Source organism: Tympanuchus pallidicinctus, unplaced genomic scaffold (assembly GCF_026119805.1).
Source record: "Tympanuchus pallidicinctus isolate F22 unplaced genomic scaffold, pur_lepc_1.0 scaffold3, whole genome shotgun sequence".
Lineage (NCBI taxonomy): Eukaryota > Metazoa > Chordata > Aves > Galliformes > Phasianidae > Tympanuchus > Tympanuchus pallidicinctus.
This window is the reverse complement of record NW_026294747.1, coordinates 33329333-33353997: the sequence shown is the minus strand read 5'-3', so window position 1 is coordinate 33353997 and position 24665 is coordinate 33329333. Positions and strand designations below refer to the sequence as shown.

The following is a 24665-nucleotide window of genomic DNA, read 5'->3' as shown; positions in this document are numbered from 1 at the left end:
CCATCACAAAACCTATAGATGTGCTGGCTGCTTATCTTTTCCGTTCTTGCTCTTCCACTTCGTGCTGAATACTCTGTGGGGCAAGGATTGGGTTTTTACAGTGGGGTACAGTGGTACACTCTAGTTATAGAGCAGGGCCACAGCAGAACAGACACAGGCACATACAATGGCGTACGTACTACACAAAGTGTTTTCATCCTGCTGAACACCTCTTACTTGTTTCCATCTACCTCCTTGCAAGTGACTGCCCCAATAGGAGATAACATGTATGAACGTTGGTTGAAAGAGAGTGAGGTCAAGTGAGAGATAAAAGAATAAAGTTGCAGGGAATAAAGGCTCAATGACAAGGGGCTTTATCAAAAAGGTGTAAGTATGTGAAAAAGTACTGTAAAAGAACATGAATCAGTTCCATCAATGGTAGATGGACACTATGGTGAGATCAGAGAACATATAATTATGGTACAGAGAAGCTGAAAAAATATTAAGTTCAAAAAGGACTTAGCAAAAAGGATGAGACTTTTAAGCAGGTGATCTTATGTATCTTATGTTAAATGAATGCACCCAGAATCCTCTAAGCAGCGGTCAAGGGGGAGGAGATGACAAGACTACAATCCAAACTACAGACAAAAACCTGCAAAGTACGCAGGAACACAGGGCTGATGCACTCTACGTTTTAGGGGTACATTCACATGGATAGCCATCCCCTTGCACCACAGAGCAGCAGCGAGAGGGAGATGAAGGAGCCAATTATGAACTCTACAGTGCACAAGCAGGGACTGAGTAACCAACCCTTTTACCCACAGAATATCTCCCACAGGGAGCCTGAGTTGCTAATTATAAATTAATAATGAATTTCCTAAAGGTCAGTAAGCACTCCAGGACCTCAGTATCATCCTAACAGAGGCAACAAAGCAGTTGTTTTATTTTTCCACCTTAAAACGACGCTTCTGGCTGACCCTTCCCACAGCCAGAGAAGAAGCCGAACGAAGGGAAAGCACAGCCCCCTCCCACAGAGACGACCTCCGCTCCATACCCGGCCCGTGCAGCCCCCCCCGGGGGTGATTTCCACATCGCAGCGGCACCTGCGGCCGCGTCCCTGGACACCTGTGCTCCCCGGGCCCGGCAGGCCGGGCCCCTCGACAGGAGAGCCCCGGGCCCGTTATCGTACCCGCCGCCGCGGCGAGAGGGGTTGGGGATGGAGAAGGCCGCCGCCCGGTAGCCCAAACCGGCCGCGGATCCCCATGTGGATCGAGGCGGCACCGGGACGCCTCTATCTCACCCGAAGGAGCCGTCAGGGAAAGGGCGGGGAGGAAAGCAGGCTCCCAGAAAAGCCCCCAGCTACACCCTGAGGCCCACCGGGCTCCTTCCCCACTGCAGGCAGAACAGTGGCCGAGCCGAGCGACAGAAAACGCGGGAGCCGCTCACCTGTCTGCTTCTCCCGGATGCTGGCCGCCATTTTGCCTCGCCGCCAGCCCGGCCGCAGCTTCCCGCCCACTGCCGCGCACGCAGCAGACCGGCGACGTGGCGGCCCAGCACAGGGGCGGGGCGGAGCCGTTTCTTTCCTGCCGTTGCCGGGCGGCTCGCGAGAGGCTCCGCGCGGCCTGCGCCCAGCAAGCACGAGCTGCACTGGGATGCTTTCAGCCTTAAGCCCGAATTTCAGGCAAGAGGCCGCACCTGTGTTTGCCGTACCCGCATGGTGCGTGCACAAACTACAACCGCGCAGCTGGGAGGCAATTAGGCAGCCAAGTAGAGACAGCAGCTGGCGAAGATGAATTCATCAGCAATTAAACGCCTCTACGACTTAAGTTTGCACGTCTCTCCTTTGCATGCTTATTGCAGTCTTCTGTAGGCACTATCCACCCAGCTGTGCTGTGCTTAGAGAAAGCATTGAGGAGGAATAGTCCTGTGCAGATAAAACTCTGACAAAGATAGGAGGGTTAATGTGCACGACTACGAGGGCTGCTTCAAAAGCAACGCCTCTTACTTTAGTACATTAGCCTACATGTCAGAGATGATGCTGAGCACGGCAGGATCTGAACATTCCCACCACTATTCCTGTCCATTTTGTTGGCACCAGAGGCTTCTGACTTGGAAGAGCAGAAGCAAAGGCGTGTCATTGCATTTCTCCCTGCAGAAAGAACTGCAGCCGCTTTTCATCACTAGCAAAAATGCACAGCTGATGGTGGTGATTATGTTGAAAAATAGTGGTTTGGAGCAGAGAATTTGGTGTATCAAAGAGTGTTAATTGCACTTCTTATCTCTTGTAGACTCCGCAGAAATGAGCAGGAGGCATTACTTTGGGAGCAACCTACTCAGCATGTGTAGCAGAAGCTAATGCAACTAGAAGAAAACAGCAATAACTCTTCTAGAACTAAAACCTATAGAACAAAAGCAAAGCAAAGGGTCACATTTAATACAACATGGTAATTTAACCCTTTATTGCACTTTCAAACATATACATGTCTCCCACAATTGTGTATTTCAACACTGATGCTACACCTGTCACTTATTGCTTGAAGCTGCAACACTTCAGGCACTGATTCTGCAGCTGACTGAGATGGAGTTTTAAGTATTTAGAAAACTCTAATTAATGGCATAATATTCTAGTAACAATAACTTTTAGACAGTTCACACAATACAAAATTAGGTTTTCTTTTTTACAAACAATATTATTATGATTAGTTTTCCATACACACTAAGATACTTCAATTTTTTCTTTTTTAAACAATTACTCTAGGTAAAAAAAGAAAAAAAGTAAAACCTGAGCTGTAAAATGCTTTACTACACAGTAAGAATCAACAAACTCTAAAAGCGTATTTTGTAGCCTCCAGTCTCATCTGAATGAAGTTTTTGTAAAATTTTTGATGCTATTTTTAAAACGCATATGCATAATATGACTGAATTATCATAGAATCATGGAATAGAATCATAGCATGGCTTGGGTTGGAAGGGACTTTAAATACCATCCAGTGCCAACCCCCTGCCATAGGCAAGGCTGCCACTCTCCAGAACAGGTTGCCCAAGGCTTTGAATGCCTCCAGGGATGGAGCATCCACACACTGTGCAACCTGTTCCAGTGATTCACCACTATCCAGTAAAAAATATTCTCCTAAAATTAATGACTCGAACACTCGAACACAAATGTTCAACATTTTTGTTTTACCTCCCAAATTTTTGAAATCTTCCAGCTGAGAACTGAACACATTAGTGAAAGTAAGTCTGAGCTTTAGACTTCAAGTAGAAACTGATATAAATTCCTTCTCATTTTGCAAAATATTTCATTCACAAACTACTTTGAAATGCTAACAGCTTGTTTTAATTAAGCATCCTTTGCATGAGTCACTAAGTTTCTACATCTTGGTCTTCATATATTTAAAATATTTGTGTGGTTTTGACATTATATATACTTTATTAAGAGACCATACTAAAAACACGAGTACTAAGCTAGTATTGCTTACTAGAAAAAAAAAAAAAAAGATCACCCTAGAAAATAGCTTATTTGATGCACAGATTCCAGAAGGAATTTTGGGGAATGGAAGGGGAAGTTTGATACAGAAACAGAGAAGTTCTTTGGCCAGTCAAACACAAGACAGAGGTCTGTAGTAGTTCACTTACAGTCCTGACAAATCCTACACAAGACGAAACTTCTTTAAAACTGAAACCACTAATACATAGATGTTTGTTCTTCTTCTGTTACAGAAATACTTACATTCCTAATTTCCAATGTGCCTCAGGTTAACATTTTTGTAAAATAAAGAAATAATAGTATTGCACTTCAGTGACCTACTTTACCAATTAAATTATGGTGGTCATCATAGCAAAAGCAATTGCTCCAGAAGTTTTCAAATAAGAGACTTTTCTGTGTTTTCGTGAATTAGAAGTCAGCTTGTTCAATGGCATAATCTTAATAGAAACTTCAAGTAAATTTAAGATTGGCATCTATAGATGCATGCAGAAAAAGAACAGAAAAGGAAATTCTTCTCTGCAATAGAAATACATTAGAAATGCAATTTGAATAAAACTAGGATTTTATTAAAATATCTAGAGAGAGCAAATCACCTACAAGGAAGGGAAGACAACCTTAGATAAGCACAGCAGTATTAGAAAATGAGAATGAGAAAAAGTTCCCAATCAGAAAAATGTTTGCATGCAAATTAAAGACTATTTTGAGAATTCTATGTTTTGATATGGCGTTGTATGCTTCCTTAACATTGTATATGGTAACTCAGGATTTCTCTCACAGCTGATAGGTTAGTTCTTTACATATTAAAAAAAAAAAAGTATGAACTGATGAACTCAAAACTGATAAGCTATAAAAGGAGCCTTATTTTTGAATCTCGGATGCATTTGAAGCCTGGTGTTCACATGAAATTACTATTTCTTCTTCTACAGAATGTTTTAAAACAGTTTATTTTATTTAGTTCCACTTTTTGTACTGCTTCCCCTCCTAATGCAGGTACCAACAGCAGTTAGCAACTGACTTTGAAGATTATCCACGTGCTGCTTACAACAAGTTCAATACTTCCAGTCCAGAAAAATGCCATAACATTACAAAATGTTAATTTCTAAGTTAGTCAAGGAAAAAAAATACTGCACTGAATACACTCATTTTTAAAGTAAAATATCCTATCTATAGGGGATTCATTGTGTTAAAAGAACAAAAAGAAGAATGAACCCTCATTAAGCAAATCAATTTGCAACAGATTGCCTTACTTGTGCTGGTAACAGAGTATTCTGAAGCCAAGTAAGAATTTAGTGGCAATTTAGCATTCAGAAATCCAGAAAAAGTGACAAGCGTGGCATACTATTAGAGAATAAAGATCATGAAAGAATGATTAAAAAACTTGGAATGTAAGTGATCCAAATGATATTCTCCAAGAGGTCATTTCCTTCAGATTCTGTTTGAGTTTATAACATTTATGTTTCAGAACCAGGAAAGCATCAATAGTCTTGCCTTAATTTATAATATTCCTTAATTAAAATGAAAACATTTTTATGATTACTTTTAAAATAGCTGAAAAAAATGAAAAACAAAAATGCCTGAGCTAACCTTTGGCATAATTTATATAGACTGAAATGCGAAAATAAGTGGCATACTTTCATGGGGCTATATAAAAGAAAAAAAAAAAAAGAAACGCAGATGCTGTAGCAATTTAAGAAAGGTTTAAAAATACCCACATAATGTTAAATGAACTGCATAACATAAACACCCAGTCTTCAACCCTACAGTACAGTCATACCATATTTAGTGAAAGCAACTGCCACTTACACAGGTCCTCAGTTGCAGTACATTGCCACATACTTGGTGTTCACTAATACAATTTATTAATGAGAGGAAAACAGTGATGAACCAGAACTTGAAACTGGATTTAATTGTTTTTTTTTTTTGTTGTTGTTTTTAAACTACCTATCAATTTATAATCAACTGTAAGTGTACTTTCTGGCCAAGACATTAAAAAAGAAAGCAATCCTGCAATACAGACATATCTATCTATATACATATACTGACTTACCTTTGCTAGGGATGCAATTTAAATGACCAAACTGACAGTAAAGAAAAATGAAATTCTGAAAAGAGGCCTGCATATATTAAAGATATTTTTTTTTAACTTTTTTTTTCAGTTTCATAGCTCTAGCATCATTGTGTTACTACATAGAGATTTCATTACTAATTGTTTATGGCTTAATGTTATTTATACAAATACTGCAGAATTAAAACTTTTTACACAGTTGCTAAAAATGCATCTAAAATTGAAAAGGAAGAAGTGTTTAGAATAAAAGCTAGAGAAGCATCAAGCACTAATAACAGGCCTGATGGTAGACTACCTGCAATTCAAATAACTTCAGTGCATATTCATTTGAAAATACTGACTTCCGTGGAAGAAAATTCAATATCTTCTTCTAATAAGCAAATTTTTTTCTATTTCATTTTGAAGGATCACTTATAGTTGCACATTGGAGACCTACTTCAAGCTTTAATAATATGTATAGTTACAATAGTAAAAGCTACCATACAGTAGCAGAATCAATAAGGTTGCAAATGCCAAAGATTTTGTTCAACAGCAGAAACTCAAGTTCAACCACATTTTCTTCTTGCTGCTTATTATTTTGCCTTGATCTTCTCTAAATTATGGTCACATTTTAATGCATTGAACGCAACAGCCTAAAGCCTAACTTCCATAGGTTTATAAGAATCAAAGCATAAATGAATCAACATGAAAGCAGTTAACTGAAAATAGTAACACAGAACTGAAGCACTCAGTTTTACTCGAGACAAAGCTCTACAGCAGTTACCTTTAAAAAAAAAAAACAACTGCTTTGACTGAAAGAAAAGTGTGTGTATACAATCCATTTACTTTTAGGAAATTGCTAAAATGCTCCAGAATTTGGTAACATCCCATGTATGTCTAGAACAAAAATACCCATTCTAAATAAGACTGCTGGCTGGAAAAGCCAATTTCTAATTAAGGACATGATTGAAAAACAACAACACCCAAACCAATTGACTTGCATATGAAAACAGTTTTCCATTTTACAAGATTAGTACTTCTCTCAGCATATCTTTGGAGGACAAATGGTAAAAGATAGCATACCATCAAAACATAAAGGCATCTTGCCAGCAGACACTCCCACAGAAAGCTGAAGTTTCCAATGATTGGTTTAGTAGCAAAAATATTTATTCTCTCTCGCCTCTTAATGTGTTTCTGATAGTGAATTCCATTTTATTTTTAAAATTCTCATATGTCCTTGTTATTGGGAGTTCTAAGCAATTTAAGAGTCTGTTTCCAATGGGATAATGTACAGGCAGAAATTTAATAGTAGGTTCAGGATCAAAACCAATAGGTGGTATAGAAGAGCAACCAGTTACGAAGAATAGAATATCCTGTAATGTCACTACAGACTCACCACCTAAAAAAACAAAAGCCAAGACAACATTTAGATTATATCAGTCATTGTTTTTTACTCTTAAGCCATATCCCTCCATGTGCTAGAAAGGAAAAAATGAAATCAGAGAACCTCAGATTAGTATGCTGGGTGTATATTCAATATTATGGCCAAAGAGGAAAGACTGTAGCAAAACCAAAAAAACAGCCAAACAAAAAACAACTACATAAACACAAAACCAAAACAAAGTCTGCTTGCATTAGTTTGAGAAATCTTAGGACAACAGAAGAGTTTTTTGGTTGTTACTGGCTTTTTGATAGTTCGCAGCAGAGCCAGGTGGTTAAGTTTTCTTTTATAAACTGATCTCAAGTTTTACTATAGGTGGCAAATGTTTTCAGAAATTAGAATTGGTTAGGAAGAGGTGGTGAGGGGGAAAAATTAGGAAGTGACAGTCAACTGGAAACTTTCCATGTCTTACTGCAGTCAACTAAAAAAAAAACAACAAAACAACAAAAAAAAAAAACCACCAAACCCTACGTTTATCAGCAATTAAATGCCCAGGAATGGGTAATAAAGGCCAGAGGGAGGGGTGGGGGGAGGGAAGGGGTTACTCACTTTCCACATCTTGCAAATAACCCATCCAAAAATCAGCACCTCCAGTTTCGTTTACATCTGGTGAGCGATGGATTGTAAAGAGATCACAGAGAGCTTCTGCAGAAAGGTTTTCAGGTTTGTGGCAAAATAAGCTAGAAAAAGCATCCGGATGCATTTCCATTTTCTCTAGCACACCAAGAGTTTTCAAACCTTGCCTAAAACTAAGAGAGGGAGAGAATGGAAAAACAAACAAACAAGCATCAGAAAGCCAGTAAGTAACTAACTGTGCTCTTACCATCCCTAAGTTTAATTTATTAAAAATACAAACCCTCACATTCAAAGTTTTTTTTTTCCCATAGGTCTCAGAGATTCACTTGATTAAAATCTGTCAAAAGATAACACCACAAACCTCGATGTACTTATTCAAGAATTAGCATCCAGTGCCTTTTTACTGAATGGATAAGTAATTTAGATTTAAGGCCAGAGGCCAAATAAAAAAATAGTCAACAGTAGCAAGTGTCCTCTTCTACCTGAATTCACATAGGAATATGAATACAAGCAATGTTTACACTGTAAACCAGCCAGTTTGTACTTGTGCACGTTATCACCACTGTACTGGCACACAGACTCCCCAGGTGGAATAAGAATTAACCATACTGAAATTCTAAACATGTTTAAGCACTTCTAAAATTTGAAGTCTCTACATTTGAGTATTTCTGAATTACAATTGAATACAGGCTACAGATCTTGTAAACCTTTGCACTACAGCTGTCAACCTCCCCTTTTCATAATATTAAAAAAAAAGAACACTAACTTAGTAGAACAAAGTAGGTTATCAAATATTTGCAACAAAAATTAAACAGATGTAACTGCTTCAGTCTTTCAGTTAAACTAACAAACTAGTCTGTTTTATTCACTTAAATGGAAAATATTCACAAACTTGTGAAATTTAGTTTTAGTAACATACATTAGTTTTAGCAAGAAAAATAAAGCAAGCTTGAAAATTCACAAACAAAACAAACCTTTCCAAAGGTGAAATAATTCTCTTGATTACATGATGGATCAATAAGTCATTCACAAGCATATCCTTATCATGCAAAGCTGTTATAGGTCTTAAACATCCAGCAGCAGCAAGGAAGTCATGGCAGTCATGCACGGTTGACTGTAGGCTGGACAGAGTCTCTGAATATTTTATCTGCATCAAAGATAAAAGTAGGAATTTGTTTACTTCATGCTTATATATGTAACATACACACATTTTTATGAGGGGAAGGGGAGCGAGAATGAACATTTAAATTTGAACTGAAGTTGTATTTTATAAGCTCCTCTTCGTATCCAAATATAGACTTACATAGGAATTCTCCAGTAAATGTAGCTTTATTTACCTTATTTATTGTCTGTGCTACACCAGCATCAGCAACATCATCCAATTTTGGCTTCACATTCTCTGGACCATAGACAAGACAATCAAACAACACTTTGGAAAAGAAACCAGGAGATGGGCCACCATGAACTAGAGAAACTGCAATCATTTTGCCAGCTTCAAAATACAGGTTCTCTTTTAGAGCTGCAAATGAAAACAAATATACTTTATCATCTACATCTAAATAATTTATGATTTTTTTTTAAATAAATAACTTAATTCACTTTTACTACAAGAAATGTAGCACTAAGTTTATCGTCTGCTGTTGCTTGAAATAGTAAAAGTGGTAATTTTTATTTAAGAGTACCACAGTTCTTTTACTGCAACTTCTCCAGCTAGTGCTGAGATTGGAGATCTAACTATCATTTCCACTTTGTATCCAACGCACGTTTAATTCTGAAGCACAAGAACTCAAGATGGCTTTGGATCTTTAGAGATAAGTGTTCTAGAAATTTCAATGAAACAAAAATAAGTAATACCAATGGTGAATCAGAAAGGAAGAAGTTCACTTATAGAGAACAAGACCCAAGAACTTTCAAGTCTATTAACATGCTATATTTTTCTCCTGACAGTTATTAACATTTCACACTCACTAAGCATTCTTTTATTTTAAAAACAAACAGTAGTGAATTTAAACATTTACAATTCCAACCTCTCCAGCTTTAACACAAAAATTGCTTCTGTCCTTTCAGGGCTAAAATGAACTAACAATCATACAGGTTGAACATTAAAAACCTTTGAAGTGACACAGCTCTTCATTCTGGAAAAAGCATTTAATTACCTTGAGGGTCAACCGACAAGTTCTTTGCAGAAGAGCCCTCAAACAATGATGAATTCTGAATATGAAGCATTAGTAGCTGGAAGAAAAGATGTTTTGAGCCAGTAAAAGAATCTGCTTTTATACTGTTTTTGCAGTTTGTGAACTTCACTTCAATGGTGTTTGTAGGTCTGAAGTTACGCTGTCTAAATCCTTTTAAAGCACTCTTCCAGACGTTTTCTGTATTGATGTTAAGCCTTGTAGTTTTTGTATTAATTTGATGCTTTAACTCCTTCAGTACATTAGAAGCTTCCTTTCTTTGCACTCTTAAATGCCTACAAAAAATTGCATATGTTTTCAGATAAATCTACAATTCCTGAAGAACAAATTTTACAAACAGCAACATAAAATCTTTTTAAGAAAAACTCTAAACACTTCAGCACATTTAGGTATTACCAAATTATGCCAGTAAAACATTTGGAGTAGATTCTTAAAATTTTAGCTCTGGAGTGGTAAAATACTTTAAACTATGACTAAGAACTAGGGGAAAAAAAAAAAGGTAGAAATAATTACATTGGCATAACACAACTGGTTTTCTGATTTCAGTTACACCAGTGAGGTGTCACACAATTCTTACATCACTGTTCTGTGTTTGAACAATGCAGAACAAGTGAGAAATTGAAGAGTGTACCATGTTTGTGTTAAAGTTAGAATACTGTGAACTATTAGCTAATATACATCTTTGTCACTATGATCAAAAATGCATTTGAGTGGAAAAGGAAAAAATGTTTCAACTCCCATTAAAACAATTACTGCAGCAGCTACATTTTAAATTGCTACCAAAACTACTTAAAGTGCACTGTAAGTAACTAGTTCTTTCATGAGAACTTGTGGCACATACAGTTAGAATTCACAAATACTAATGCTACAAATAATTTTGTATCCTTGAATTGAATATTCTGTTAAAACATGTTATCTTACCTATGATTTTAGCAAACTGACAAGCTACCCTTTATGGTATAAACACAAAAACATTGACAATACAGGATGTTTAATTTGAAGGAAACAGAACTCTTTTTACTCCTTAGTCTTTTTCATGAATGGATTGCCATTTTTCCTTAAGAGCAAATATGTATTTTTGAGTTTTGATCACCTTGATATCTTACTTAAAAAAACACAGATTCTTCCTTAACTTTCCCCTAGTATTTGAAAACAGTGGACAGCATTACAAAAGTAAGTCTTCTATTCTTTCAGTGACTATAGATAAACATACACCCACATACACTTAGCCACTATACATACATAAAAATACATGCACACACATCATGTTGTGCACAAAATATGTATAAAGACATGTGCTAGATTGCTTTTTGATGTACAAGAAAAGAAGAAAGTACTTTTTCCTTAGGGAGCGGTTCCTGTTTGACATCAGTGGAGATAAGGACATTGCCACTCTATTGGATGTTGGAAGTTCTAGGAGTGAGCAGGGTGACAAGTGGTTCTGGCACATTATCTTTGGTGATCTATAAGCAAAAAGATACTTTAAGAGCTACAACCAAAGAACACATAATCACTTCTCATTTGAAGGTAGCAATATACTTTTTCACTGTTTCAGTACCAAAAACTCATTTGTTGGCTCATTCAGATGAAGTCCACCAGAGCCTGAATTACAGTTTTACAAAGAATAACTCAGCATTTTATTATGAGGCGGTTTTAAGATCAGTTTTTAGTTGCATCCTACATAAGACATGCAAGTCCTGATTCTACAGTCTTTGGAAACTTTTATTACTGCAGAAGAACACAAGATTTATAAATCACGTCTAGTAAAGTCTAGTAAACTAGACTTCTAGCACACTTAACACTGAAATATACTGGTAAAGAACCTTAGCTTTAACTTTTGCCATTTGTACATTCAAAGTGATCTCAATTTTAAAGATTCCTTTTACAAACATCTAATTTAGTCAAACTAAGAACTGGTTTACATGCCATCCAACGTGAATTACTGTAGCAAATTTACAGAGTTCACAGCTTACTCAAAACTGGAGTCACAAAACTTTCTGTTCAAACTTGAGCAGTTTGCAAATTAGCATAGGAAGTCTCTCCTACAAAATAAGCCATCACATCCTTATGTTTAAATACTATTTTACGTTACAATCTCTTTTCTGCTATAAGATTACACACTGGAGAAGACGGTTGTGTTGAGATCCAGGTGACTGCCGAGGGAGCTTTGGAGATGGTTCTTCCAGCAAACAAGCTGTCCCATCCATCTTCTCTGAGGGAGCCAAAGAATGCTTTTTCCCTTTGCTGTATTTCCCTGCATGGTGAAATATATGAAGTTAATCAATTTTCTAGCTGTAAAATGTGCACATATATCAAGTATTACCATTAGCAAGTTGCCATCATATTCATAACATTACCTTTTGCAAAGATGCTTCTGCATTCCACACAGTCCCAGTTTTGCTCCCATGATTTAATGGATGAACAGGCCAAGTGAGTTCCACGGGAACCACAAGACTGACAACGCTTTATTTCCCACTTACTAAAATTAAAAACTTATTTTAGAATTATACAGAAGAATGAGACTAGTAAAAACCAGGAACACTGAACAGTAAAATTAAACAGTAAATGTAATCGAGGCAGTAAATTCACAAGGCATAATTCAGCAATCTGGTAAGACTGTAAATTAGAAAGGGAACTTCTTCAGACAATATGTACTCAGCTCCCAGGTGCAAATAAAAAAAAAACAGTTAGCCATGTTCCAGCTTTCTGTATTAAATACATGAGCAGATGTGCTCGCCAGCCCTGCATTGAAAGTTAATAGCTTGCTGCCAGTATTTTATCGTCTTGTTGACAGTCAGCATTATCAATGAGGACTCAATGTGGACCCCTTGTTTATCTTTCCAAAATGTTGAGTTCTGTATCAGTTGAGTAATGTAATTGATTATTTTTACGTATTCTGTAAGACTCTTCACTACTGACAGTATTTAAGTTACTGCTAGAATTTTGTCTAAACATACTATAATGGAACAATGTGACTGATACTAGCTCAAGCACTGGAGGCCAAAAGGTACAACTCTTGAAGACCACGTAAATTCTGACATGTACATGTACCAAGAATGAACCATGTACACGTACCAAGAATGAACCAAGTGAAGCTTGACCAAATCTTTACGAAGTAAACTTAAAATACCTACAGGGAAAAACCTGCCACAAAATGTCTTTACAGAGGCACTGTGTGACATTTGCATATACCCATCCCAATAAGAACATGTATGTTACAGAAACACACAAAGCAATTAAAAAGAACCACAGAAAATGAACTTAATCAAAAGTTAAGCAAGTGGTAGAACCAAAAAAAACCCTTTTACAATATTGCTCAAGCTTCCATAAGCTATCACCAGTATTCTAACCATCTGCATGCAAAGGGACAGCAACATGTCCTATGTGGGTTAGAACCATCCCCCTTTTGCAAAAAGGAGTAGCAGAATCATCAGCAGAAAGATTTATCTGTTCAAAATCCCATTTGTAAAATAGCAACTTCAATTCAAATGCTTGGTTGATACTTGAGAAATAGATTTTATACATAGATCTTATGCTAGCTAATTTTTACCCAGTTAGTACTTTAACAAGTTTCTTGTAAAGGCATTAAGCTAAGTAAATCAAGCTGCGAATGACAGAATTAACATTTTGTTTAGGCATGTGCTATTCCATTTTTGCAGATATACAAATTCCACTACAGCTGTTTTATGAAATGAGAACAGGGATAATTGAGAATAGACAGGACTGTTTTTTATAAGCTGATGAAGTTTGAGAAAACTGGTATTTAAATATTGCTATTACCAGGAATAAACTTTATTTATAAATATTGAGCTGAAATTAAAACCCAGTGCTAAAAAATACTACAGCTTTCTTCTTTAATTTTTAAATTAGAAGTCCATCCCTAATTATCTTCCTGCAAAAACTATCATACCTATCAGGTTTGTTATAGTCTCTTCCATTCTTGCAGAGACATCTTCTAATGTCACAGTGTTGATAACACTGCAGTAGGTCTTGATAAGCATTGTCCTCAAGTTCCCAAGATGCATCCCTATAAGCAAGGCAGAGAACCTGTTACTACAACTTTGTTTCTGATTATTTAAGTGGATTACTTCATCTTTTGGAAAATGTGTATGTAATAAGCACATGAAAATGTTCCAATTAGATAACATTTTAGGCAACAACTAAGCAAATTGAGGAGGCAAAATAAAACCTAGGATGAAATAGAAATAATTGCTGTCAAGATACTAACTACCTAAAAGCCTCTAAGTCTGTAAGTGTTCACTTGATTTGTATTACTGTTACCACATCACTATCTAGCCCAGAAAACCTGATAATTTTTTTTTTCTGTTCAATTTCTTTAATCACCTCTTTGGATTCTCACAGTAAAAACATACTACTGTTATTTTCCAATATCCAGAGAAACCCTGAAGTAGGAATAACAAAAATACTCTTGTAAAATACAAACTGATACACTGTTACTGTGTCATGTTTCTTTGAAGTATTTTTTTATTTTTGCATGACCTTGGCATGTATTTGCTCTGTTGCCTATTACTCTTTGCCACGGCAGACACAGGTGCTTGTTTTGTCAATTTACTCAAAACACTTAAGAAAAATGGGTCAGTATTTTCCAAGCCATTATGAGACACTTCATCACATATTCTGATTCTTCGTCCTCTCCAAAATCTGGAGCTCCTGTTTCCAGAGAGAATTAGCAGCAACCTCAAAAGATACCAGTAGTTAAAGAATAATTCTTTCAATAATGAAATACAATCACTTTATCTGAGCCCCAGCAAATTGTAGAAACTTAGGAAAAACAGCCCAGAATTTTAGTACCCTTAGCAGTCCCTGGGGAAAAGCTGTATGGCTAAGTAATCAATGGACTGTAACAATGTTTGGGCAACAACTCAGATAATTTAAGAACTTAGATGAGAAAATACATTTGTTATCAACCTACATTAATGTCAAATTATCATATTTAAGAATTGTTTTGATCTTTTAGATAGATCCCTGGTTTAATCACAACATTAAACATGACTTTCCAGAACTTCCAGCTCAATGTCTAACTAGTCTAACTTTCGACAATTTTGCTGCATAACTAAAAGGAAATGTGCTACTTCCTACCAAAATAATTCTACCATGGAAGGTAGATTTGAAGTTTCACATATTCATTGATGCAAACTGTATAGAACAGCAATAAAAAAATAAAGTTTCTACTAGTCAAAGTAAGCTTGTATAAAGCATTATTGATTATTTACCAAGTTACTTACTTCTCTGGAATGTGTATGCCCATTCTCAACATTTCTTTCTGAAATTTATCCTTGTTATTACATACTGCACACCTAAAGAAAAATATCCCAGCACTCAAAGCTTGATACTGTGATGGAGAAAAAAAAGGAGAACGACAGAAAACCAAACCAATTATTGAATTATTACCAATCTCTGAACGACAATAGATGTTGTCTTGATACCTCTACCATATTTCTTGCATCATTAATCCACAGACACTGTCCTGACACAGATTTTGCTCCAATGACAGTCATGATGTCACTTAACCTTGAAGCAAATGCTATTTCATCCTCCTTTAACGGACAACTGAGCTACTCTGGTGGCCTTCCATGATGGAATGACAGCACTGGTAGACAAAGGAAAGGCAACTGATGTCCTATACCTGGCCTTATGCAAAGCCTTTGACATAGCTCTACACCTCATCTCTAAATCAGAGAGGGATGAATTTGAAGGGATGACTATTCAATGGATTAAAAAAATTAAAATTGGCAGCACGGTCAGAGCCAGAGAGTGGTGGCCAACAGCTCTGTGTGCAGGTGGAAATCAGCAATGAGTAGTGCCTCCCAGGGGTCAGCGTTGGAACCTGTCCTCTTCAACATGTTTATCAATGACCTAGGCAGAGGGTTGAGTGCCTGCTCAGTAGGCTTGCTGATGACAGTAAACTGAGTGGTGCAGTTGATAGAACAGAAGGGACACCATCCAGGGGAACTTGGACAGGGTTTTAAAGTGGGCCCACAAGAACCTTATGAGGTTCAACAGAGACAAGTGCAAGGTATCCTGGATTGCCCTGACCTGATATGTATTACAGACTACTAGAAAATTCCTTGAGAGCGGCCCTGCGCATAAGGACTTGGAGTTGGATCCTGCTGGACAAAAAGCTGGATGTGAGCCAGCAGCATGTGCCTGCACACTATCCCCAAATAATTTTATGTGATTTTAAGCAGCTGTTTGATTATTTTTAAAAATCAGACTGTGATTTCCACAGATGGAAGGGAAAAATAACATAATAACCTGTATTACCTGCAAGCATTCTCGATGAAACCAAGTATTTTTACAACAAGGACTTCTCAACACACTGTACAGTGGAAGATGTTCAACCAAATCCAGGCATATTGTACACTGCGAAGGTTCTCTAGATTCTTTATCCGAAAAGATTTGAACTGGTTTATGTTCCCAACAGTAAGATCTACAAATGATAACACAAGGTTCCCTCACCAAAAATATATTTCAAGAGCTTTCTTCATAAAAATGAACTTGCTGTTCATTTTGTTCAATCACACCTGTTATTCATAGATAAATACACTATTAGGCAAGATGAAAGGCAAAGATAAATTGTTTAAGGCATCAAGGCAATAGAATACAGTGGAAGAGGCACATTGCAACTTATACCTGCTATATTGTGAGGATGACATATTCTTGTCTGTCAGTATTTCTTTTGGTCCAAATATTATTGTTCCTGTCTAACATCAATGTATGCAGCACAGGAAATAAGCAGAAGAAATTGGAAACCAAGGTGCAGTTAGAAAACTATGACCTATTTACTACAACAAAAACACAGTGGGACAAAAATTGCACAACTGGTGCACAATAACTGAGGACCACAAGCTTTTCAGAAGAGACAGGCAAGGCAAAAAGGGCAGAGGAGTTGCCCCCTATGTTAAGAAATTGACAGATTGTGAAGAGGTGCCTCTAAAAAATAGCCACAATCAGACTGAAAACTTACGGGTTAAGTTATTGGACCAAAACAATAAAAATCATCTGATGGGCAGGGAATACTATGGGCTACCTGATCAAGGAGAGCCAGTTGATGAGGCCTTCTTGCATCAGCTTCAAGAAGCATCTCACTCACATGATCTCATTCTGATGAGAGATTTCTACCACTCAGATGTCTGCTGGGAAGGCAACAGGGTAGGCTGCAAGCAATCCAGAAGACTCCTGGAGTCTGCTGAGGATAAATTCCCAGAACAGAAAGCTACTGGACAGGCCAATCTGCAGTGAGATGCTACTGGACCTTGTACTGGCCAGCACAGAGGGGCTCATTAAAGAGGTTAAGATTGGAGGCAGTCTGGGACATAGTGACCATGCCCTGGTTGAATTTGTGATCTAGAGGAATTTGGGCCTGGCAAAGAGCAGAATCAGGACCCTGAACTTCAGAAGAGCAAACTTTCGGCAGTTAAAGGAATTACTGAATGAGGTCCCTGGGAGGCTTATTTTAGAGATAAAAGAGCAGAGCAAAGCTAGTAGCTAGAGACACCTTTCTGAAAGCACAACAGCTCTCTTCTTGTCTACCAGCATAAGAAATCAAGCAGAGAAGATAGGAAACTGGCATGGCTGAATGAGGACCTGCTGGTTAAACTGAGGGAAAAGAGGGACGTGTACAAGCAGTGGAATCAGAGATGTTCAGCCTGGGAAGATGCTCAGCCCAGGAAGGCCTGCTGCATCCCACGCTGTGTTAAAAAGAGGTATGACACTTTAAGGTCTCTTCCAATCCAAACCATTCTTTGATCAGAACCATTTTTCCCCCCCATGTTTCCATACTGTCATGACATTAAAGGATCCATTTTGATTTCATACAATGGCTCTACAATTTCTAGTTAGGGTGATAAATTCTATAACTTAGCTCATGCTAAAATTAAGAAAATAGAGAAGATACACAGCTCTAGAATAAATCTTTCTGAAAATGCAGTATTTTTACATGTGCTTGACTTCATGGTAAAGTTTGAGATATTCATTTAAAAGTTAAATGCCTCCCAGATTGCCATCCTCCTGCTAACTGTTTTCGATAGGCAGCATGAAAACATAATCAAACATACTTAAGACTAGTTTGACTACAGACAAGCTGTTGCAAAGATGATAGTAAAAGAACATACAACCTAACTTAGACATTTGACACAAAATTCATTTCCTCCCAATCAATCAGTAACAAGCAGACCTAGAACTTCCATTCGGAAACACAATGGAATGGCTTATATCAAACAAGTAGGACAAATCAAGGGAAGGAATTAGAGGAAAAAGCTATTTTCACACACAGGAGGCAGACGTACAAAAAACCCCCCAAACCACACCCCAACCATTTTACTTCTTTTAGAGTGCTGAAAATTTACCTTATATGTACTGTTATTGCAATGTACTAGCTTGCTTTTCGTGTTTTCCACAAATTAAGATTTTTTTAATTAACAATTTATAGTTCTTACAGACTCCTCAAAGGTCACAAATGAAAAAAACAAATGAACTCCTGTCTAAATAGAACTGAGAACAACAAAAAAACCGTAAGCCAACACAAAATCCCCAAACTTACCTGAAGTCTTCCATGAACTGAAAAACACATTCCTTTTGTAACCCACAAGGAAAATGGTAACTTCGCTTACATTTGGGAGCCACACATCCAATTGAAGCACCCTTTTTCCTGCAGATATTACACACCTGGGAAGAATATGTTTTAGAAAGAAAAACATTAAATATCTGAAGCATAATTATTTTCCTGTGTTCTATGCATATTTCAAAGAGAACACACTTATTTCATATAATTTGATTAGGTTTTGTTTTGCATGTATGTTGATTGTAACCTGCAAGCTGAAATGCAAATTATTCTATTGGTAGTTAATTTAGCTGCATCTATAGAATTACAGATCAGTTTGGGATTCCTAAAGGATTATGTGTATGTGCATTGCTCTTTTTAGTTCATCTACAACACACACAAGAAATAAAAACATTAGCAATTCTACAGGATGTCTCAGCTCTTCAGCTCCCAGGAACCCAATACCCTTGTTACTGACGTGTAAAATTCAAATGCTTGAATGGGTTCAGAGCATTGGCTGTTGACAAAAATAAACCCCGCAGATGACACCACATATATGCTTAAAAAGTTACTCTTTCTCTCCTTGTAAAGAGATCATTCTTACCAGTCTTGCAGCTCTGTTAACTTCTTTCCTAATGTCTTCAATCAAAAATCCATCTATACCTTCATCTTCTTCCCCCCTCTGCCAAATGCCACTTGACATCAACTACAAAAACAGATTAATTATTAAAACCATTCATCTATCTAAAGACTTGAAATTATCTACACTGTATTGTCAAGCAGAAGAGACAAATTTAGTCAAACAAAGCTCGCATGTAAATATTTGACAGAGTAGAATGGTTTCTTTCTGTCTCCCAATTCACTGCTATTGGTCTGCCATGACCAACTCACATTTCCAAGCACCTGATGCTGATGATATAGCACAAAGACAAGTAACCTAATCCCAGCTATATACATACGTGATTATAAAAATAATTCAAAGCATCTATGCTTTAGAAGGTACTCATCTGATCTGAAACAACAGATTTCAGTAGCCAGTAGAGCCCAAGATGGAGTCATATTTTCCACTCAAAATACAGGATCTACTCAGATAACTGTCCAACAGTTACTTTCATTAAACAAGGTTTCAGAAGAAATTAAATTAAATTAATTCAGTTACTGTGAATGACAATTTTGTTGGGAAGATAATTAGTACAGTAGGAAGTATCTGTGCTGAAGTGCAACCTCAAAGGAGAAGTAATACACTTTAAAGGAGAAATAAATAAGAAGAGAATCTGGTATTATGGCAAGTCAGGACAGTTTGACGATAATTTAGAGTAAATAGTTATCTCATAAGGCAGTTACACTGCAGACTTCAAATAAGTAGATGGTTTCATAACTTGAGACTGGAAAAAATAAGGGAGGCATCATATCAAGTTATAGTTTCCACAGAAGAAAAAAATCTCTCTATAGTTTCATTTTCTAACTACACATTTTTAATCAATATTTTTAGTCTAATAAATGTTAAGTTTCATAGCAAAAACAATTAAGGATGTATTTCCAAACCTGAGGCACTTGGCAATGAAAAATTAATATGTACCACTAATTGACCTCTTTCTAAAACTCATTCCTTATAGTACTCATAATAAACTTTTTTTTTAAGGAAAACAAACATGATTTTACTAAGTTGTCGGAATGAAAATCTACAAAGTAACTGCAAGAAGCTCCTTGTAAAAAAATAACTTACAAATCAGTCATTTGATGCTATAACACCTTCATAATACTCAGTGTTGCAAGCACGCACTTTCCTAGCTGTTCTGCTCCATCAGGAGAGGATGCTTCTTCTGCCTTTTCATTGGGCTGTATGTGACACAAGGTTATCACAAACAGACCTAAACTTCTTTCCAACTGATTAAAACTGATTGAAGAAAAATTGTCTTTACAAAACTTCAGAAAACTCCCATAACTTTGTGCAACTCAAACTTTTACTGAATGGATACTATAGCTGCGAATAATGAGTAGGCTTCATCTTACCAAACTGAAAACAAGGACTCTAAGTGACAGCATCATCCTATGTACAGTCAAGAGATAAGCTCACACCCAACCGCAAACTAGCGATAAACATGAATAAAGATGAAAACTTTACCCCACCTATTCCACAAAGGGTGAAATTTGCACATTTTGACACTATGTTTATTTTTACAGAAGTGAATATGTAGGTGCAATCTGTTCTCTCTCTCTTAAATGTACCTTCTTTGTTATGACAGGTTGGAGAGTGAACTAAGTAATTAAATGAAATGTAGCACTTAACAAGTACAAGCCTTCAAGGTTACAATGCCTTCAGTTCAAGTTTTACAACAAACCATTTAGACAAGTTACAGCTATTTAATACTTGCTGTACTTACTATTCTTCAGCTAACATAATAATACTACCACTACATACTTACCAAACAGTAATTATGAAGAGTGAGATTATATTCTACATAGGTCCTTTTTTCTCCATACTTTTCAGGGCAGTTATCTGTCCGTCCACAGAGAACACAAGCTAAAACACAGAATCATGTTTAGGATCAGTGAGTCCTGGAATTGACATCAGTCAGTTATAAAGCAGTAACTCACCACTTTTAATCACATGCATCCTCAAGCAGCTTACAGGATAAAGGACAGTAGATACTGAAGGGGAACTCAGAAATGGCAATTTGTGACCAAAGGATGGACAGAGAGGGAAGGAAGGCATGACACCACGAAGGGTTAAACCGGCTAGAAGCAAAAATACCAGAGACAGAATAACTCTGTGTTAAAGCAGCTTCCCTTGGTGAGAAGGTAAGAACACTCAGAGCACTGTCTGGTAGCCTTTGCATTCCAAGATTACTACTGGGCCACATCTGGGCAGCAGAACTGAGGGGGGTGAACACTCAGCTAAGGTATCTGATGCTGAAGCAAGTGTATAGAGAGAAAAGGCATCTTTGCAGGCTCCTTGTAGGACTGTTTACAGCGGCAGGGATCTGCCCGCTGCATCACTCATTAAATTTGATTTTTATATTTAAATACAAACATATTTATTTGTCTCAAGTCGTTCAGTAACAACTATACATTAATATCCTTGTCTCAAAGAAATACTTAATTCCACAGTAAACAAAGAAGTCTACTATTTATTCCTTCCTTACTTCCTAGTATGAAAATACTCCACTGGTTCCAACTGCCTGCTGATTTGGGACAGGGCTATCACCAATGCAAACTCAGAAGATTTTGCTCACAACCAAAAAGTTCTTCCATAAAGCCTGCAGAAAATTATTAAGCAGCAAACAATGTGCAAATCTGTGAAATATATGACCTCTAATTTTTTTTTAGTATAATACACAAAGACGTCACCATATTAGAATTCATGAAGACTTCTTTGTATTTCTACGTGACAATCTTCATGAAGAGAGTTAACAGTATGCAGACTGTCAAGTTACAAGCAATATTTTAAAAACATATTAGTTTCAAAACATTTAAAAACTGCAGTCATCAATGTCAACTAAAGCCTTGAGAATTTCCCCATTTCTGAAGTTCCAAGCCCATCAGCATACTCAAGCATGCATAGGCAGGGAATGTCTTCCCTTCAACTCTTAACAGATATATAAAATAGATTTTCAATATACTAACATCAGGAGCAGTCAAAATAAAGTGATTTATAATTGATATATTATATGAAGACTAAAGATTTACATAACTATTTGATTAAAGCCTTACTTACGCGGGCTTTGAATGTCAAAATTATTCTCACTCATTCTAGTGAGTTCTTCAAGCTGTTTATCATGAAAAAGAAATGAAGAGTTAAATACACATCTAATGCATTAAGAATTAACATGATGTACTACTGTTATAGTTCATTCCAAATTCAAAAAAATCCCAAAGCTCAGTAAAGTTTTTAAAATGAAAACAAGAACAAAAGAACCAGTATTAGAATTCAGCTGTTATTGTGAGAGATGGGGGTTCAAAAAGAAGGATGCAGAATAAATACACCCATACCAATGAACATATTTTGGTTATTTTTTCAAAACACCAGAAACATATTTTCTTTTGAAAATAAGCAGCTGCTGAATTGGAATTTTATACATATACATAAACGTACATTCATAGTTATTTTCAACATCAACAATAATGAAGTAATGATCCAAGGAGAACTAAAGCAGTGACAGTGACTCCTGCTCAAATAGAGATAGTATTAACGCGAGTAATTTAGGAGAAGAATACTGGGAAAGATGGTGACTGCGACTGAGGAGGTAGTTTTCCACTGTTCCCAGGATCTTATTCAAAGAAATCCTGATTAAAGACTAGAAAAAGAGAAACGCAAGAAATCAGAAACAGACAGGCACACAGGGGAATCAGCAGAGGCCAGAACTACATATTTTACATTTTGAAGTAGAGTGATCCATTTGGAAACACTGACCTGACTTAGGCTGCGTTTCTTCCAGAACATACTCTTAAAAACCAGATCTCCAGGAAACATTAACACAGGTAGGTAGGGAGTTGGCCTAGCCTACCCCACATTCCACGCTTCCTGGACTACATGGAACAGCTCATGAAGAAAGTAAAGGTAACGTGTTTCTTCATGGCAGCCCTAAGAACATTGCTCTTCCTCTAGTGCAAAGTCAAAGCCTTTCAGGTACTCAGCTGTAAACAGACAGCTTGCCTTTCCTCAGGAACTGCGGAATGCTTTGAGTGAAATTTGCAGGGCAAGCAAGGCAGGACAGCTGTCCCCAGGTCCACACTTGACCTCACAGGAGGGTGCACAACCTCCTGAATACGTGCCAAGGGAGCAAGGAGGCAGATGATAAATTCCATCTGCAAATTGGAAGTCTGACAAACTGAGTTATCAGAGCTTTGTTATTTACAGTTTTGTTTAAACGGTACTTGTACAAACTTTTGCAAATACAGTACTGCAGCCATGTGGTTGAAGTTGCAGGTAAGACATGGCATCAAGAAAAAAGAAAGAAAAAAAATGGACGGCAGAAGTCTTGGGTCTGACTTCTGTTCTATGCCACTGCCATTAAAGATAAACAAAATACTTCCACAGGAGATGTTTGCCAAAGAATGGTCTAAAATGAAAATAAACATTGATGTGATCAACATAGGCTATGGTAAGTGCCAACAGCCACGTGAACATATGGTTTCACCTTTCCCCAGGAAAAAAAACAAAACAACTTCCCCTTTTCCAGATTATGAAAAAAAATAAAGATACCGAATTAGATACAGAGGGAGCAGAAAACACAGCTTACACATTTGCCCTGTTCTTAGCTTACTGCCAGTTCTCACAATTCCGAACCTACCACAGGGTAACACCGTAAACAAACCCTTCACATAAAACCACACAAGACCGGTTTTACACCTTTTGTATTGCACAGAGCCACACCAAGCGGAGAAAGCACGTTTGGCTGGAAACAAGCAAAGCTCCTTCCTCCTCCCCTTTGTGCCGGTTCCAGCAAAATCAACCAACAAAGTCCTTATTGCTCCCCGCATTCCTCGCACTCCCTCAGGGAGTTGAATCCCGCAATTTTGACTGCAAGTCAAAGGAGATGCAAAGTCGAACACCAGAGCTCCATAAATAGAGCTCACGCGTGAGTTCCCCGGATCAAAGCAATCTCGTATTAGTCTATCGGCAGGACAGGAGCACATTATCACCCACTGTTTACAAGAATGGAAATGTAAATACAACATTTATTCTGCCAAAGCGGACTGAAAAAGCCTCTGAATGACAGCAGTTAAGTTCCAGAACTTAATGGTTCTCCAGAACGCCAAGTGTTTTTAACTTTTTTTTTTTTTTTAATTAATGACGAAGAGGGAAACAAACAGGCACTGCTCCGTGAGAGCAGCTTCCCAGCTACCCTCGTCCCGTGCCCTCCGTATTTATACACGACAGAGCCCCGCATCAACTCGCGGTTCGTACCACAGCACAGACCCACCTCACGTCGAGGAAAAGTAATTCTCTGCGTCTCACGGGAACTCAGCCCGGCCCGACTCGCCTCCCTCCAGGCCTCAGACAGCTGAGGCCGCACCGCGGGTCCTGGCAGCAGCAGCACGGCAGTTCCCGCGGGCTGCCCGCTCCCCGTACTCAGGCGGCGGCCGCCTGAGGCAGAGGGATGGCACCGCGCCTCTGCGCTTCGCTCGCGGGGAAGCAGAGGCTCTACAGGCGGCGCGCTTTAAGTCGCCCTAACGCCCCGTTCTGCTCTCGCCTCGTCTCTCTACCCCCGGCAGCATCGGGAGACCGGCGGTAGCGAGGCAAAAGCCTCAGCCCGCCAAACATGTTACTCACCCCGAGGGCGGCGCAGCCAACAGCGAGGTCCGGCAGCAGCGGCCCCACGCCGCAACCGCCTGCGTTAACTGACAGACAATTCAAACCCCAACATCCGCCGACGCAC

General features: G+C 37.9%; 2 protein-coding genes across 4 annotated transcripts in view; both read right to left on the bottom strand.

The window, feature by feature from the left end:
• Positions 1-1561, bottom strand: part of SCFD1 (sec1 family domain containing 1) — a 45109-nt gene extending 43548 nt beyond the window's left edge. For both annotated transcript variants that reach the window (XR_008209052.1, XM_052693433.1), the window contains exon 1: positions 1426-1561. Coding sequence is in view for 1 of the 2 variants with exons in the window: in XM_052693433.1 (XP_052549393.1) it covers positions 1426-1456 (31 nt within the window). In the remaining variant the exon portion in view is untranslated. The remainder of the gene's footprint in view (positions 1-1425) is intronic.
• Positions 1562-2409: 848 nt separating this feature from the next.
• Positions 2410-24655, bottom strand: G2E3 (G2/M-phase specific E3 ubiquitin protein ligase). 2 transcript variants are annotated; one of them, XM_052694428.1, is made up of 16 exons: positions 24560-24655; positions 22001-22052; positions 20709-20806; positions 18887-18988; positions 18283-18407; positions 16005-16170; positions 14966-15072; positions 13630-13746; positions 12077-12198; positions 11841-11973; positions 11057-11182; positions 9684-9994; positions 8865-9046; positions 8502-8674; positions 7501-7700; positions 2410-6909 (listed from the first exon to the last, which is right to left on the bottom strand). In XM_052694428.1, exons 2-16 carry the CDS (start codon positions 22032-22034, stop codon positions 6677-6679), a joined length of 2229 nt encoding a protein of 742 aa, XP_052550388.1. In that variant the 5' UTR covers positions 22035-22052; positions 24560-24655; the 3' UTR covers positions 2410-6676. The 2 variants fall into 2 exon arrangements, with proteins under 2 accessions (XP_052550388.1, XP_052550389.1); XM_052694429.1 differs by lacking the exon at positions 22001-22052 and having other exon boundaries at positions 24560-24616.
• Positions 24656-24665: the final 10 nt, after the last annotated feature.

What these genes read in the sequence shown, in the direction of transcription:
- G2E3 (XM_052694428.1), bottom strand. Translation starts at nt 22,034, where the DNA reads ATGAGTGAGAATAATTTTGACATTCAAAGCCCGC. An exon ending in TTTTGACATTCAAAGCCCGC is followed by an intron (nt 20,807 to 22,000) that starts GTAAGTAAGGCT and finishes TCTGTGTTTTAG; the next exon opens with CTTGTGTTCTCTGTGGACGG. An exon ending in TAGCACAGACAATAAATAAG is followed by an intron (nt 8,675 to 8,864) that starts GTAAATAAAGCT and finishes TCTTTGATGCAG; the next exon opens with ATAAAATATTCAGAGACTCT.